Source organism: Oreochromis aureus, linkage group 17, assembly GCF_013358895.1.
Source record: "Oreochromis aureus strain Israel breed Guangdong linkage group 17, ZZ_aureus, whole genome shotgun sequence".
Taxonomy (NCBI): domain Eukaryota; kingdom Metazoa; phylum Chordata; class Actinopteri; order Cichliformes; family Cichlidae; genus Oreochromis; species Oreochromis aureus.
Window position 1 is genome coordinate 13,015,080 of NC_052958.1, and position 18,463 is coordinate 13,033,542.

Sequence of the window (18,463 nt, forward strand, 5' to 3'; positions counted from 1 at the left end):
AAAGCCTTTGAAAATATAACAGAGTTCATGTCATAGGATCCCAAAGACAAACATTTATTAAGACCACTTTTTAGTGTCAATGTTTTCTACAGAAGTGCTTCATGCACTCAGGTATGACCTCTGACAACCAATTATCCACTTAGTGCAGATCATAGTGCGGCTGGTTAATCTCTATTTTGCCTTCAACGTGCATTTGTACAATTGAGCAGCTAAACAATTTTTGACCTTGACCTTTTAAGAGGGGCAAGGAACGCGCTTAATGTGGTCTAAGCTGTCAGGAGCGCCTGGAAAATGTGGATGTAATTTGAGTGGTTTTTCTTCTTTTTTTCCTCCAAATGATAATTTGACTCAGTCATGTCTTTTAAAAAAAAATTATTATTCTGGCTTATCAAACCAAATAATGTCAAACCAATTTTAGGCAGCTTGCTGTTCTTTTGAGTAGCAGCTGTGCTCACCTTTAACTCCTGCAACTGTTTTGTCTTTGGCCAGGTATTGAATGTCCACGCAGTTCCCGGAATACGCCTGGAGGCATGCAGGTGGCTGAACCCTTTAGTGACGAGGCCATGCTGTTCACCAAAGAGCTGGTGCTGCAAAGGGAGGTAAGCAATGAAGTGGAACATTTTGGCCCCAGTTCCTATTGTTTCAAAGCCCAGCTCCATGTTGGGCACTTTTGATATTCTGCTGTTCTGGCGCTTAACTTCCTCCGTTTCGCTCTCTTATTCACAGTCTGAGTTCCAGTATCCACTTTGCAGCATTTTAGTTTCACACTCACACTTTAGTTTTACTTTACTTTGAACATAAGATCATTTTGGTTCAGAGATGTGAGAAGAATGTTTGTTGTGCTTTAAACAGCAGATGGGAGAGCAGCTCTTTTAGCTGAATTCTGCCATCGAAAAATCCAAGTTTTTTCCTTGCTTCCGTCAAACCTAATATGAAGGCAGTTTGTCCATAGATAGGGGCACTGGCTTTAATAAGCTGATTAAATTGTTTACTCCCAAATGAGCTTTATTACAGGTGCATTAAAGTGTTGGCAAATCTCAAGAAGAATTTTGACAGAAGTGGACACAATCCCAATCCACTAGCCTCAAAAGCACCTGCACACGCACACACACTCTCCTCCAGTGCTTATTCCAGTTTACGGAAAACTCACCTGATAGTGGATCAGTGCTCCTGGGCTTTAGAAAACTCCATCCACTGTGTGCCTCTTCATTCACATGCTAATAGGTTTTTATAGGAGGCAGTGAACGGACCAAAGCCATGATGGAACTAGCTATAATCCTGCCACCACTTATCCAGGACACACACACACAGTCTCTCCTCTCTTTTTTTAAGCTACTCCTCTCCATTCTTATCTCAGTCTTAAAGGGGTTTTTTTTTTGCGTAGGGTGGCTAACTCCACTGTCCTCTGATGTTTAATTGTAATGAAAATGGAGCCAGTAGCCACCATCACAGGTGGACCCGTGTGTTTTTGTGTATGTGTTTGAGAAACCTAGGTTTTTCTGAACGCCTGGACTGTTAAAAAACTGATGCAAACAACAGGGGAATTTGGTAATAGAAGCGCAGAAGTCGAGGAGCAGTTATATGATCTGAATTTTTATTGTTTTTACAGATGCATGTATACACTCTCATGCATATATGATTAAATCTACAAGAGGCACACAGTCTTTGGAGATTCTGTTATCTTTACAGATTAAATTAAAGTCCCCCTGGAATGAAAATAGAGTTTTTAACCTCGTTCACATATCCATATGGCACTTTTTTTTCCCCCTTTCTTTTTTAAACTCCCCACATCTGAACATTTTTACCATCAAGCTGCAGTGCAGGTGTGCTGTTTTGGTGCTTTCCTGTGCTCTCTGTCCAACCGTGTGTGTGTGCATCTGGTTCATTGACACTGTGGACATTTATATGCCCGAATGATGCCAAAGTCTAGCTGCCTATCAAAGCTGTTTTAAGACATGAAATGCTTATTTTGGTTAGGGAAGAAAAATTGACTTTGAGGATTTGCCATCATGTACATAACCTCATCCATCCATACAAGCTCGTGCACACACTCTGACACACATTTCCTCCCTTGCCAGTCATTGGTGGTGTCAGCAAGTTCTTCACAGGTAGGTGGGAGTTAGCAGGAAAGATCGAGCCATATAATGAGTCTCGAGCCCAGTGTGGGGGCTGGCTGTTTGGCTGGCTGCACCGACCTCCTGTTTAGGCTAATATGAACACAAACACAGTCAAACTCTTGAGAGGGACGCATTCAATTAGCTAACAATAGAGTTAAGCATTCACACATACGTAAGCTGTCACTTATTAGAAAGAAAGTTAGTAGATGATGAATCACTGAGTAGAAAAGTATTTTGATGACTCAGTCTCATGATGTCTCTTGAATACCTTGAGGGGAAAAAAAAACTTTACATTTCGGTGAACAAATTGGCTCAAGTGCACATCTAGCTGTAAGAGAACACACATGAGAGAGAAAGCTGGAATGAAGAGGTGACAGGAAATGTAGTCGCTTTATTGAGGCAAGTGAGTAGCTACAGAATTAAATCGATGATAGACAGAACGAAGAACTGGTCCTTGCCCTTGAATCCATCTTTTTCTCTATCTTTCCCATCCCTGCAGATCGCAGCAAGTCTAAATGAAACTGGTTATTAAGGTGTGTCTCACTCCAACGTGAATGTGGATCATTTGATTTCATTAGCATGAGATTCTGCTGTTGGTTCATCTCTGAATAGCATCTGATTGCAGCGGCTTTTGAGGATCCTCCTAAGGTGGCCTCACGTGAATACCATTTGATTTTTGGGTCTCGGTGGCGTAGTCATTTGCATTCATAAAATATTTTTCCTGCTTACGCTGCTCGACAGCCAATGTTAGTTTTCTAGGGCTTTGTTGAGCTAACGATATGTTGACTCAGTGGCCACTACGTTCTCCCACTCCGACACCTCCGTTTTTTGCTCTAATTAGCTAGTTCTTTCTCTTTGTGGCCTTGAAATTGAGTTTGGTTGCTGGAATGAGCACACATTGCTCTCTCTGTCTCTTTTTTTCTGTTGTACCACTGTTCTGGTCCCCTTTCAAGAAATAAAATAAAAATCTGTGTCCTAAAAACAAACAGGGGTTAAAAAAAAAGTCATTTGTAATTCACTCCTGCTTCCCTTCTTGTCTTCAGTGTCCGGTTTGAAATCTCTGCCTGACATTTGCTCCCAGCTTTTTCTCTCCTCAACGACCATTTCCCCCTACCCCCTCCTTTTCTCAATTTATCTTTAAACTGCTACACGGCTATGTTTTAATTTCTCTTGATACAGACATGCATAATTAATGTGGCACCCAGTGAGGGGAGAGGCCTTGGCTTCCATCTTAGTCTATTTACCCCCCCACCACTACAACCACCGCTGCCACCATCGTCACAGATTTCCCTCTGTCTCTCTCAGTTGTTTTCTTAAAAAAAAGAAAAAGATTTCTTGCGCTTTCTGATTCCCCTTGCTTAAAAAAAAAGAAAAAGAAGACTTTTGTGTTTATCGGCTCTGTCTTCCTTTATCCCTCTCTCTTCCTTCTCCCTTCCTCACACTCTGTGTAGTGTTAATCTCTGACAGACACTGCTCCCGTTCCCAGCGTGGAACCAAAACAGCAGCATAGAATTCTGAGCAGGGGCAAAAAAAAAAAAATGCATCGGTAAACACCTCTCCCCAGACATTTCCTTTTTCTTTTCTGATGTCTTCCATTTAATTTCTCTCACCTCCCACCTTCCATTGACAAAAACAGGGAAAAAAAATCCGTTCACTAGTCACTGATTTTTCTTTGTTGTTTTTGCGTGGCATCTTCAAAAGCTCAACCTAACCAGGAGGCAGGGGAACAGAAGAATTTTACTGCATTGACGTTGGTTATCTGGGATGACTCAGCTAGTCTTGGGATATATTTAGAGTTGTAGTGTTAATAAACATGATATTAGTTAGTGAAATAATATTTGAACCATCTCGGTGGCTCATTAAAATGCTGCAGGCCCAATGATCATTCCAGTGAGATGGCTGCCGTGCGATCATCTGCTTGATACGTCAGATGATGCATTGTATTTAAGGCTACTAGCTCTTAGGCTCTGAGGATTGAACCATTTGTTTCTGTTAAAATGCATCTACTTGTGTTCTTTTTTTCCTCCTCCTTCTTCTTTTATCTTTCAGTGTGTTTGTAGTAATCAACACAGAAAGGATCCCTGATTGGAACTGTTGGTGTTGCATAACTGCCTCACCAGGTGGGAGAGGAGGCAAGAATAAGACAGGGGAGGGGGGTGCAGGGATGGCGTGTTTGAGCAGGGATAAGAGCAGGCTAAGTGGACAGTAATATGTGATGCACTCTTCTGCCTACGTATACTGTCACTTCTATTGACCTCATTCAGTCTGGGTGTTCTCATCTACTGTATACCCCTGACTGCCTACTCAATAACACTTACCTCTGTTTTGCATACATTTTAATAGCCTATTCTCACATATAGGCAAGTTGAGAAAAACATGCACGTTGACATAAAAACAGGTCCCTATCGTAGTGTGTAACCTCTCTGCCATTTAAAAAAAAAAAAAATCATAGTATAGATTCACCTGAGGTTAATAAGGAAACACACACCCAATATCAGGGGTCACAAGCTTGTGTATTCCCAGAGCCAAAGCCTGGAGAAAAGCGAGGGTTGTGCCAGGCAGGGCGTCCCACATAACGTCTGTGCTATCCTCCCTGGCGACTTCTTGGGAAACCAAAGTACCCACCATAGTTTCATAAAGCATTCGTCTTCTTTATGTAACCATCCACAATAAATACAGCATTCAAATACAACAGTTTTATTCACTCGGATGAATTGCCTTCTGAAATAACACACAGTAAAAGCTACACATCATTATTCCAAGTGATTGCACATCTTTCTTCTGAGTTTGAATTACTAGATACTTTGCAGTTTAAGAGAAGCCCTATTTTCATCTTGTACTTGAGCTGTATTTGACAATAAAAAATAGCCGAAAATATAGGAAAATATCAGTAATTTTAGCAAAACAAATTTGAAAAATGAACCAGCTTTTTAACTTCCACAGTGCTCTCTCTCACACACACACACAGCACTTACTTCAGTTTCTGTGTAGGGGGTTCATTCCCTTGGTTTCACGTGGCGTCGCATGCTGTCCTAAACGTGGCCCCCTCGTGCCTAAAAGAGGTCCCCCAAACCCCCCACCCCCACCCGCATTTTCCACCTTGTGACACGAACACTGTGTGCATCAGGCTGCCATGGGTGGGGGTTGGCAAAGGCTGCCTTCAGACCTGCAGGAGGTTGTGTTGTGGAGCGTTGATGAGTCACTGTGCCAGCGTGGCATCACAGATGCCTTGCTAATGCCTGCCTGTGCAGATCTCTCTGCTTTAATAACTGTTCTTGGTGAGCATTTTGATTAAATGCTAATAAACCCAATGCCTTTGTAATATGAAGAGGATTTTTGCCTTCTGCTCGCGTATAAAGGCACACTGTGGCAATTGGTTTATTGAAGTGTTACTTAGTGTGCCTTTTCTATTTGTCCCCGTGCATCTGTGATCATTGCAACTGTGATCACTTAATTTAGCATTCCTCACACATACACCCCCTTTATGGATCTGACCCCTTTTTTTTATATGTCTTATTTTGCCACACAGCACCGCAGGACACCATCGAATTTCTTCACATCTCCCATGCTCTCACATTGATTTCCGATCAAGCTTGAATTATTTTGGCGTGAGGTCGATTACACAAGTGCTGGATCTCACAGCCTTTGACCATGTCTGCTCCTCTCTTGTGCTCTCTAACACAACTGCCCCATGTTCTGTTGTTTATATTGGCCTCGCTTTTGCTATCTATTTTTGACTCGTGTTTCTTTGTCATACTTCGGCATACTCGTGCTGCGTGTGAGCGTGAGAGATGGAGAATAAGTATACACGATGAATAATTCATAGTGTGGTTTCCTGGTCAGCGAGACAGACGGTGGGGACGGTGAACTGCCCCTCAGGTCCTTTTTCCCCATCACATGCTGTAGTTAAACAAACCATGATTGCAGAAGGCAGCCCCATATCCAGATTACTGCAGCTTTATAGCCACAGACAGGATCTGTCCCCATCCATTCATAACTCTGGCACTAGCCTAGCAGCATGACCAGTTTGGACTAGATCCATACAAGAAATATTTAATGCTTCTCCTATCATATGGTAGCTTGTTGCCAAAAGCGGTTGCATACAAGTGTGTTTTATTAGCAAAGAGTAGCGAACGACCCATATGGCGTTTTTAATGGTTTTCATTTAAGAGATGACAGTAAAATAAATCTGAAAGGAAGCACAAAGTGTTAATGTTGTATTTAAATTTGACATCCATTTAGATATTTAAAACCAATCCGATCTCAGTGCGATTATTTTGTTTTGGTTCTGATAGCAGATATGTTTCTTACTTGAAAAAAACAAAAACAAAAGCTCTAGCTGCGTGACCTCTGCAAACCATGCAAGTTTGCAGTTCAAAAAAAGGAAAAGTTCAAGCTTGAATCCCACATTATGAGCATAATGCTACTATTCTTTGTTTTAGTTAACTTCTGACCATAAATTCTGTTGCCCACAAAAGCTCGCCTGCATTATATTGGACTAATTGGTGTCAACAGGTGGAGTCCAGCTTTTACTTTTGCAGCAGTTTGGAATTTAAGTACTGCTCTGCCTCTTTGTTCCCTGAAAGTAGTGAATTACGGTGCATTCGCGCCATCGCAGACGGGGAGATAAATGGGCTTGAATGGAGAGAGAGGTAGAAACCTTCCCTCTGCTTTATCGTCACAACTCGTTTACAAGGGCGACCTTGTGTTTAGTGTGTGTGTGCGAGTCGGTGTGATGAAATTGCAACTTCATCGTCCACCCTGATAAGTATAACCTGCAAACTGTGCTAAGACTGCAACACAGTGCACACAGGGACCCACTGAATCCTCTTAGCCTATCCCCTACATGAAGGGCACTGCAGTGCTCTTCCACATCAGTGAGGGCAATGGTATAATGCACTCTCTTATTCTCTTTCTCTACACTCCACTTCTTTTTTTCCACACTACATTTTGCTGCTTCTGGATTTTTAAACATACAGTTGGGCAAAATGAAAGGTATAGGACATGGAGTATCAGTGTGAGTGCTCACATTCATAGACACATTCCTTGAATTATTACTGAACCTGAGGACAGAAGACTGGATGTGTTTCATAAGGAATAGAAGCAGTAGGAAAAGGAAGGGGGGGAAAAAGGCTTCTGTTGTCTGTGTCGTGTCTTTATTTGCCCTTTCTCCACTTGTACTGGTCCATCTCACTTAAAAGGAAAATAGCCAAACTACATATTGGATTTTGGTCTGGCTGTGAATACCCGAGGCAGCCAGCCAGATAGCCAGCGGCTGTGTCAATAAACACGTCACTACTCGTCTTATTGTTTGGCTTCATTTATTCCGCCTTCCAGCTTGTTTGAATTTGTTATTATATCCCACCTGTCTATGCAGTGCTGTCAGGGATATTCAGAGATGGCAAATAAAGAAAATGATAATAAGAGAGGCCTGACTGATTGAAATTCAGAAATGGGGCTTGCTGTTTAAAACTCAGAACAGAGCTGATGAAATATATGAATACCTTTTTATCTTTCTTGGATGCTGGTAATTAAAGCAATAGACAAAAATGAGAAACTTAAACATGATCCTGAGATGATATTTGTAAGGTCAAGTGATAGGCGTGGCATCTCGGGGTCATTTTAAGAAGGTTAATAGGGTTTTGTTTTAATTCTCAATGAATTGTTTTGTAAATCCTTAGAAGGTCAGCTGATTGTCAACATATTCTCCTTCATCTTTTTATTTATTGCTTCAGTTGTTCAATTCATTAGTATGTCAGTATTTGCACAAACACCTCTTCTTTTGTGCCAAGGTTGTCTTCCATCACCTTAATTTGCACCCTCCCGATGAATTTAGGTAAACCTGAGCTGCTGGGTTGCTAGGCGCTTACCTAAACGTGAACACTGGTTGACACTGTAGCAAAAATGGCACGCAGTTGGCATCGGAGGCAAAATTAATAGTGTCACATTTATTATCAGCAAATATATTATGCTCACAGTTGGGAGAATTCTGAAGCCATTTCCTTCTGAAGCACTCCTGAAATAAATGTCTTATTGACACTTGCACCTGGAATAATACTATAATTTGTTTGGGTCGTCTTGCAGTTTTCTGTCCTGCAATTTGCTCTTGATAGTGTACAGTTCTAAAAATGGTTTATGCTCCGTGTCCTTCACCGTGTGTCAGATGAATCACAGATGAGCCTGCCTGAGGAAATGGCTTTGGGTGCCTGTGGTTTATTGATGTTCAGATTGATCGTATTCTGTTGATTCATAACATATTAATAGGTTGAGAGAGGGATGCGTATTTATCTTTGTTTCTCCACCATACATACATCAAATATATAGACTAGTAGTGTATGTATCAACTCTTTTAGCGTTTTGCAATCCATGCCATGTGTAGGGGTTTTGACAAGGAATCATTTCCATAGAAAATACCCATAAATCACCAACATCAATGCAGTTTTTGTGTGTGCGCGACTCTGGTCTCAGTGCTAATGGTTCCCTTGACAACGCAGCAGTTGCTACACATCGACATCGTCTTGGCTTTAGGTTTAACCACAAGGACGTACAGGCACAGAAGTCAGCAGCCATTATAAAAAGAGACATTCAGTCCTTGTGAGACTTCGAAACTGGAAGAGCTGAGCACTTACTGACATTCACACACACATACAATCCGCTTGTAACCTTCCACACGCCATTAGTATTTTTGTCTCAGCGGTTCATGCCAGTTGTATGTTGCTTGCTTCCTTTAACAAGTTTCTAAACACCTGTCTCCTGCTTCATTGAGGTCATACGTATCTCGACCAACCATTTCCTCTTTTCTTTTCCCTCTGGCCTTTTCCTCTGCCTTCACAAAGCTACCATTTATCTGTGCGTGTGTCTATGGACCCTGGCATGAGAAGGAATGTAGCCCCAAATGATCCGAATAAGTAAACGGCAAATAAAGGCCATAAAGAGGAGAGACTTGAAGAAGTAATCCTTCACCAGCTTACCCCAGCATAATGTCGGCACACCTGCACCTTTATCCCCATCTCAGCATCGCCTTCCATCTACCTCTCCTCTCATTCCATTTCTTTATATCCCTTACCAACAACAGAGAGGCTATCTCAGTGGCTGTGTCAGCGATCAGCATCTCTTCCCTCCCCCTCCCTTTCCCTCTTTTTCTATGTTTCCCAGAGGACAGTCGGGGGCATAAAGGGAAGAACAAGCCTTGCAAAAATCTATTCAAAATCCGAACGGAGATTGGGCTCTCGGCTTTAAATTCAGCCAGATAAAGCTAATGGTAGAAGTGGGCGACAGGCAGGAGGCTGTGTGTATAAGCATACTTCGATTGAGGCCAACTATAGAAATGTAGTTTCTTTAAACCCCTTTTCTGGCTGAATCTCTCTCTGAATGTGAAGGGGTGTATGCAGGGTAAGTTCCCAGAAAGGCTGGCGATAGCGCTGCAGTTTCTTAAAATGCTTCGTTTGCCAGCTGAATTTCCCTTAAAGTGAGAGCATTTGCTGATGCTTGTGCTGCTTCCAAAGCCTATGGTAAATTATTTTTGTGTGACATTCATGAAGTCATTTTATTAATCTTAGTGGTGACCGGATGTATACCAGATGTACAGTTAGACAGAGGTTGGGAGTCAGAAATTGAATTAGGAAGACATGGAGTGCCCATATTCCTCTAATTCCCGCATGAAGTCCCTCCTCTCCCAGGTTATCTTCTGTTCTACTGATTTTCAGTTCTCAGTGTGTTTTCCCAAAAGGTTTCTTTCATTGCACTTTATCAACAGCTGGGTTCCCTGTTCATACTCACAGAAACCCCAAAAAACAAAACTAGATTGAAATAGGTTTAGCATTCTCTTACTATGTAATGTTTTGTTAGCCTTTGGTAGTTCTGCATCTGAGACTAATGAAGGCTGTAGTTGTTAGGGAGCTGTGGTCTTGTTAGCGCAGTGGCCTCTGGTGTTTCTACACTGCTGACATTTAGCACCACTATTACAGTGGCCCTTCAAATAATGCCTGTTTGGAACGGGCAGATTGCATGCTTGCTTTGACATGACTACAGCTGTGATAAAATAGACTATAGGGGTAGTTTATAGTTACAAACATAGCATACAGTTTGATCTCAATTAGACAAAATGTCAAATGCAGTGAGCGTTTAGCGTTTGCTAACAATCTGATGTGCAATCCTTTAGTGGTGTTGTCGTGCCCAAATTTCAATGCCGAGTTCCCCACAGGTTTTGAATTTACCTGCGGCGGTGGTGGTTGTGGTGATGGTGGTGGGCGGCAGCACAGAGTATGACTGATGTCCACGCCGAGTCATGCAGTTTACAGGGGGGTGTAAGTAACCTCACATGCAGGCGGTCATTAGTAGAGAAAAGCTAACAGTAAACAGCTTTTATCCTAAATGTGACGATAGCACTACACATGCTAAGTAGCTCAGATGAACGGCTGTTTAGAAAAGCAGGCAGATCTACAGAGACTCGTTCATTTATTAGTCTGACACACCCACAGACAAACGCTTACTTCCACATACATGTTATACTGCCACTCCATATTGTTAATTTGTCACCTCATCACAACTTGTTAGCCACTTTTGGCTGAGAATTGACATCCAGGAACACATAGAGCCACACACAATCACACACACAGTTATTATCTCCTGGAACAATACTAATAGATGCATGTACTGCTGTGAGCAAACAGTTTGTGCCTCTGCTGCCAACAGAGTGGGATGGTGAATAGTTGCCAAGTCTCTTCTACCCTGAGCCTCCTCTATTTCTCCTCTCCCCAATCATAAACCCTAACCTTTCTGTGCCTCCCATTTCTGTTTTATTCTTTACTTTAATCATTTTCCTCTTCTCACTCTGTATATTCTTCCCATGGGCTGAACCACGTCCTCTCTTTTTTTTTTTTTTTTTTTTTTTCTGCTCAAATCCCCTTTGCACATTACCACTGTGTTGTGATTTTTCAGTTTTTTTCCCTTTCCCCTGACTGGGCTCACCAGGCTCTGATGTTTACACTCTTCGAGCACAAACTTGGTTTGAAGTTGTTTTTGTTGCGATAACAACAAAACTATAATTGATGGACAAACACAAGCCTGTCTGCACATATATGCCTTTGATGTGTCCGGTCATGTTTAATTAGCTGGAGTTAGAGTGGCGAGGGGGAAAGAGAAGTATAACTCGCTCGCTAATTATTGGCTCCCCCGTCGGGCAGGAACTCTCATATCAGCCGGGCTGTCGAGGTCACGTACAGCTTCGGGCCACATTGCCCCCGATTCACCTGTTCTCGAAAACATCTTTGATCTGAAGTGCTTTAGAAATTGCTGAAAAAGAATCACTGTTCAAGGTATCTGCAGTGCTGACAATAGACTGTATATAAAAGGTGGACATATCCAACGTGGCATCACCCGCTGGGTAGAGACGTTCCACTTTGAAGCCCTTCTTGGTGCTTTGAAACTTCACGTGTTGAGCAAGGGGATTATTTCACTGAGAAACTGAGGGTTATCGTATACTTATGTGGTAGGGAGTAGTCGGTCGCTAACCTAAAGCATGCTCTGCTTTACTGTCCTTTTTTGGCTCTAATGGGAGGTCATTATTCACAAAGTGAACATCACATTGAAACTGGCGACTGAAGCCATAAACTCATCAGGAAAGTGTTTGGGGAGATCATAGATCGGGTTAGCAGTGTGGTCATTTTCTCTTCTTTACAGTTTGACTTACTTTTTTAATCAAAGGAGTCGCCTCCTTTAAAAATGATGCAGGTCTAAGATCATTTCATATTGGTTAACTTTTTCCAAGTACCTGTTTCCCATCTTTATACGTCACATTTAGTGCTGGAGTGGCAGTACTGCAGAAAATGCCAATCCTAGTGTCTTTCCTGACTCTGATGGTTCAGTCCACTTTAGTTATTTATTAGATAATTAAATCAAACCACTTCCTTTTCCTTCCATGTGTTTATGTTTTTTCTTAAAAATCAAAATTTTAAAAATTACATAGATTTTTTTGTATTTTCTTTCTCACCTTCCGCTGAGTTCAGTTAGGCTGGTCCCACTGCAGAAGATCTTACAAACTTAAGTTTTTGTGTCTTCTGACTTCAATAAACTGCCACTGGGTCTTTTTGCCTGTTTTCTGGGATGACATATGCTTTGATCAGTTTTTATGTGGAGGTGGCATAGTTAGACTGCCACAGGTTCACTCCTACAGTCACTCCTACACAAGCACTTTCACATAGACAAACATGCTGTCACGCATCTGTGTTTCAGTTGTTACAGGGAGCCGAATTCAGCCCTAAGATAAGAGAGCAAAAACACACTGGACATCACGGCTTTGCAGAACACGTCACAGCTCTTTTCCCTCTTTAGACCGAACGCTAAACAGATTTATTTGAAATCCGAATTAAAGGGAAAAGAGAGATATGTTTGCAAAAATATGGCATTGTTTCCCTGCCACATCAGATCTGCCATTAGATATTTTTTTTTTCTTCAAAGTAAGGGCTGCATTTTAAGTAGGCATGCTTGGAGATGATGTTTATTTGGGCTGCATTAAATCTTTTGGATGGCATTAGTGCCTGAATCCACTTCCCCATGAAAACAGCTTGCAAGCTTATTTCCCCTCCCTTTCTGTTTTTGAGTATACAGGAGCTGCATTTACATTTTATTCCACTTAGACTTTGCTAAGAACTTAATCTGACAATTTTTCAAATACCCCCTACTACAGCGGTCCCCAACCTTTTTTGCGCCACGGACCGGTTTATGCCCGACAATATTTTCACGGACCGGCCTTTAAGGTGTCGCGGATAAATACAACAAAATAAAACTAGTACCGGTACCGAAAAAAAGAAGATTTATTTATAACACACGTGAAAAGACCCAGGAAAACCGAGTTAACGATAAAAACGATAACAAAATAACGCTGAAAACCGATAAAAACCCTGAAAAACATACATTTCACACCTGAGCCTCAACTCTCGCGGCCCGGTACCAAACGACTCACGGACCGGTACCGGTCCGAGGCCCGGGGGTTGGGGACCGCTGCCCTACTAAATGTTAAAAACTCAAGTGAGGGGGGAAGGGGTGGGTTGGACGCCACTTTGTACAGTGCAGTGGGGCTTAAGCTATTGACTGCAAACAGAGACTGACTATTGATTAGTTTGATCTTTAAAGATCACTGTTGACCCAACTGCACACACACACACTTAAACACACGCTGTATTTTGCTGCAGCGACTGAATAATTTCGGCTCCACGTGAAAACTGTGTTTCAGCCCCGTTGTTGCACTACGCAGCTTGTCAGTGCTTTCATCTTGACGTGCTTTCCTTTGCCATTCTGTGCTCAGCGGTGCACATTTTCTCAGCAAGTCTTTCACATTAGCACACTGCTTGTCATCTTGAAGTCCACATCAGAGTAAATGCATGAGGCTACAGTTACTACACAGTGAACGCTGAGCTCTTAAAGTACACAATAGGGGCTTCTTATTTATTGCAATCGCATTGTAAATTCTCCTCTCAGCTTCATTGCTCTGTGTTCTTATCCTTGCCCTCTGTCTGCCTCTTTTTCACACTCCTTTTCTTCTTCTTCTTTCCCTACGTTCCTTCTTACATACGACGCCGCTGTCCTCTGACATGCCAAATTGGAGTGTCATAGATAATTTGAATTCTTGCCCTCACCGTCGAGCTCAGTTCATTCTCTCTCCCTTGTCCGTTGTTGTTGTTTTGTTTCCCCCCTCCTCAGTTTCTTCTTTTTCTTGTTCAGTACAGGACACCATTTTGTAACCCCACCCCTCCACAATCACCAAAATGTTTATGCTCAGATACACACATTGTCACCCTTGAAAAGATGAAGTCCCAGAATACTCTCCATAAACTCCATGCACTGCTAGTTGCATTGAGTATCAGTCTTCTGGTTTGCAAGAAAAGCCTCCTTTGTCCTCATTTCTTCCCATGCAGCATAAAAGCAGAGATTTTCTCAGTAACACTTTGTGTATGGGCTTTTTCTGGTCTTTCATGAAGTCTTTTGCGTGGAAACATACAAAATGGGGGGCAAACACACACAAATACAGTTCTGGAAAGTCACATTGGTTTGATAGTTGTGTGGTCCACACATGACGGCATGAATCTAAATGAATCCCTAAATGGCTAAGAAAATTAGAAGAAGTGAAAGACGGTCTCACTGCAGTCATTTCACAACACATGTATGCTACAGTATACATGTGGTGTTCTCTTTGGCTTGATGATAAGTGTCAAAGAAGTACAAACAAATTTTCAGAAGATCAAGAATATTGATTATAAAGGAGGTCAGCGGTCAGAACATTTGCTTGGCAGCTTGTGCATATTTCAGAGCTAAATGGGGAGCCGGAGCTCGTTAATACATTTCAGGTTAAACATATCAAAACAGTCCAGTAAAGATGACATAAAGGCATTTGAACTGCGTGGCTTTGGCTGCTCTTGTGCGTTTCTGTATAAACATGTTTGTGTGGGTGAATGAGGTTTGATCCTGAGTGCAGTCTCCTTGGTGATACTGTGCCTGCGATGATGATTTCTGTCCAGGGCGTAAATCTCAACAAGCAGTGAAATTAATGGTCAGTGGCTTCATTCTTTTTTTTTTCGTCTTTTTTTCCCCCTCTCTTTGGTGTCTATGTGTGCATGCGTGTGTGTATTTATGTCTTTATTTGTGTTTGGTGTGTGCACAAACCCCTCAGCATACCCCACCTCACATATGTCTCAGTCCCCTGTTTGTTGCTCTCAGTGGACATGATTTAGTACACACACAAAAGCACATACGCACCCACACCCACCTCAGACTCAACTGTTGGATGGGATCATAAAAGTAAGGCTTCATCGTCTCTTGCTGTTAAGAAAACAGGGATGTTTTTCACCCACCAAAAGGGCAATAAACTCTGTCTCACAGGGAGTAACACACTTGAGCGGTTAGCCACGTGGGGGGAGGAGGAAAAAAAAAGCAGCCCACCTGCCATTCACTCTCGGTTACGGCAGCAAAATCTGTGGGAATTCGACCACGGTGTATGTCAGTCTATTGGCATACACCTATTCAACATTACAGCCTCAACTGCACTAGGCACATTGCCAGCAGGATACTGCGATGAAATGTCTTCTTCTGCCTCTGTTGACCTCAGTAACAACAAATCATATCACCAGCTGGTCACTGAATATGGCTATTTGCATCCATTTTCACACAGCTGAAGCAGATGCACCGGCACGCATCCACTTGCCTGTAGAAATTCCTCTAATCCACATGCACAACTGTCACCATTACCTTCCTTAAACGTTCCTTGATATTTCAAAATGAATATCTACAAAGCAAAGCTCATAAAATGTATTCTCAGTGTGGCATGCGTTCTTCGTGTAGTAATTTTATTAGTAAGGATAATGCAGTAAAGCCAAATGATTAACACAGAGTAAGTCAATAATCCCAACTCCCTTAAACCATCAAAATTTTTTCATAATAAGCATGTCCCTGCTTTATTCTTCTGTCTTTGTGCTGTGGTGTGCTGTCTCTACCTTTGACTCTGCTCTCTGTTACAGTCTCTCTATTTGACATTAGGACCCAACAACTCTTTGGCCCTGACTCATGTTGACTCACAAGGCAGCACGCTCACAGGCCTGCTTAGAATATCCCCCCTCTCTGCTCCACTAGCACAGTGGCTAGTGTTCACACAGAAATCCTAGAGTATGCACCGTGCAGCACACATCCTTTGCTTCAACTGGGGATTCAAGGCAGTTTGCGTACTTGGTTATTAACAGTAGTATATTTTTAGTACTACTAACTAATCCATAAAAGAGAAATGCAATTTAAATGTTGCGCTTATGGATATGCAAATTATAGAGTTTTCACAAAAAACAACACTTGAACGTTAAGAAGCAACACCTTTGGGTTTTTTTGTTGTTGTTTTTTTGCATTTTGCAGATATGTTTTTGAGGAGTTGGCTTTTGCATGCCTGATGCTATTGATTATAATGCCTGTAGGTGTAGGTTAAAATTAAAGAAATACTTTTACTCGTCCCAGCTTCTGTACTGCACGGTAATTAAGATGAGGAAAAAAACCTAATTAAAAGATTGCATCAAAATAATTGGGTTTCGAAATGTCCTGCAATCCCTTTTTAGTTTAAAATGAACTACTTTAGTCTTTTTTTTTTTTTTAATTGAATAGAGGAGCGAGTATGTTTACTTTCCAGCAGGTTTAAGTACTTTGACCTTTGACACTGAAAGCATACACATGTAGCCCGTCCCTGCTATTCCATTTCATTCCTTTCTGCTTTTATATTCTTGAGTATCTCTTACTCAAGTACCCACAGTGGTCCATTTCTTGTATCAGCACTTCTCATCTGCTGCACTCTGCTACGTAACCCACCCCCCCTCCTCACACACACATACTCTCCTTGTGGTGCAGTTCAGGCCATTTACCAATCATGCGAGAGCCATGACGGCCAAGTTATATATCCCCCATTCCATCTGTAGCTGGCACTCTTGCATCACATTTGCTCTGTTTCCTTCTTCCCCAAGTGCCTTTGCTTTTGCTTTCTTTCACTCTTCCTGCCTTCCTTTCCCTTCTTTTGGTAGCTCAATTTCTATCTTTTCCTCATTTTCAGGTTTGTTTTTTAAAAATTGGTTTTCCTCCATTTTTTTCCTTCTCCCACCATGCTTATCTTTCTTTGTGTTCTCTTTTAATTAACCTCTTCTCATCACTTCCATGTTGTCTTCTGTATTTCTTTTAGTCTCCCACCACATCGAGTTCTGCCACATTTTTCTGCGTACCTATTTTCTGTCATTGCTTTCTGCTCTTTGCTTATTATACTTGTCTGTTTTTCTGTTACCAAATTTCCAGCCTCCCAATAACTTATTTTAAGTAATCTGTCACGAAATCTCACTTAAAATGTCTTTGATATATCTTAGTTTCTATATCATTACATCTTCTTTGTCCTCTACGTCGTCTCCCACCCTGCCCTACAGGCTCGGTGAGCTGTGGTTAAATAGGTTCATCTTACCCTGCTTCCTCTTTCAAATGGCTTCATGATTGCTAATGAAGCACATAAACAGGAAAAGGAAAAAAACATGATGTGGAGGAGGAAGGGATGTGGAGAAGTGTTTTCCATGGAGACGGGCTCTTCACTGGCTGGCAAGCTGATTGGCTGATTGATGACCCTGTAGCCATTTTGACCGATTAGCATGACGGAGCCTTTTATAGCACAGTGCAGCTTAATATGTGATCACATTGCACAGCATACTTTTTTCTCTTTCTACTTCTGGGTTGAACAGTGTGATGAAGCATAAGCCCCATCCTGCTATACCTCACTGAGGCAAAGGAGGTGTAATATAGCACTGCCAAGCTTATGATAGACTGTCATAACAGAGCTGAATGCGTAATATGGTGCTTACATCTGTCCAGTTAGTCACAATCCATCTAAACCCACAACATTATCTATTTAAAAAGAGCGTGCTGATCCCTGCTTTCTTACACTTGTTTGAACATTCCTTTCACACGTGTCCCATTAGAGACAATCGGGAGCTCATTGTCTGGATTTGCATAGTTATCAAAACAATTACAAGTAAACAAAAGATGTGGGAGACAACGGCATGCAAACTGAGATATTAAAATTAGCTAGAAATGGTCAGTACAAGATGAAGTGGTCACATTAACTCTTCAATTTAAATAATTCAACTTGCTATCTTTTCGTTCTGTTGAAATTCTATACGTATCCCAGCACACTACAAAATGAATATATGGCACATGAAAAAGCAGGGTAGGATTTGATCTCTTTATTTGTCCAGGTGGCCAGTCTGGACAGCCCTGTATGCACTGCAGTAGGTTAGTTTTTCTCAAGTTAGTCGTATCTGAACATAAAATCCTTTTCTTTTTTTTTTGCATTGTGTGTCAGGAGATTCTTTCCTTTTGGGCTGCCTCTAAATATTTCCAGCTCATCTTTTTCGTCCTGTTTTATTTTTTTTTTCTCCAGATGTCACTTTTCATTGCGATGGTTATATCATACCCCTGTAATGTACAATGTTAGACCACTAAATTATACATTTACATTACATGCTCCTATTCTACAACAATTTGATGTGTTTCCAAGCCAAGACATCTGCTAAAACATTTGTAAAAAGGTGTGCTTTGCAAATCACTTTGCAAAGCATACTCTTGCTATGTCCTTCAGCAGTCTTTTTTTGACCTCCATTTCTTACGCAAGCACACTTCATCTCCATCTTGTCCTTTTCAAATTTTTAAGAACTGGACTTTTACCCCTTCAATAAACATCAGTCTGCTCTTCTGTTAGCCTCTATTGGATATTGAGCTGATATGCTCTCAGCTTACTGTCACACTCCCTTTTTTTTGTTTAAAATTAAACCTCTGTCACTATACTT

The 18,463-nt window shown here is 41.6% G+C and overlaps 1 protein-coding gene across 2 annotated transcripts in view; it reads left to right on the plus strand.

Annotated features, from left to right (window-relative positions):
• Positions 1-18,463, plus strand: part of snd1 (staphylococcal nuclease and tudor domain containing 1) — a 171,731-nt gene that overhangs the window by 59,823 nt on the left and 93,445 nt on the right. For both annotated transcript variants that reach the window (XM_031758705.2, XM_031758697.2), the window contains exon 16: positions 490-599. In XM_031758705.2, coding sequence (XP_031614565.1) covers positions 490-599 — 110 coding nt within the window. The remainder of the gene's footprint in view (positions 1-489; positions 600-18,463) is intronic.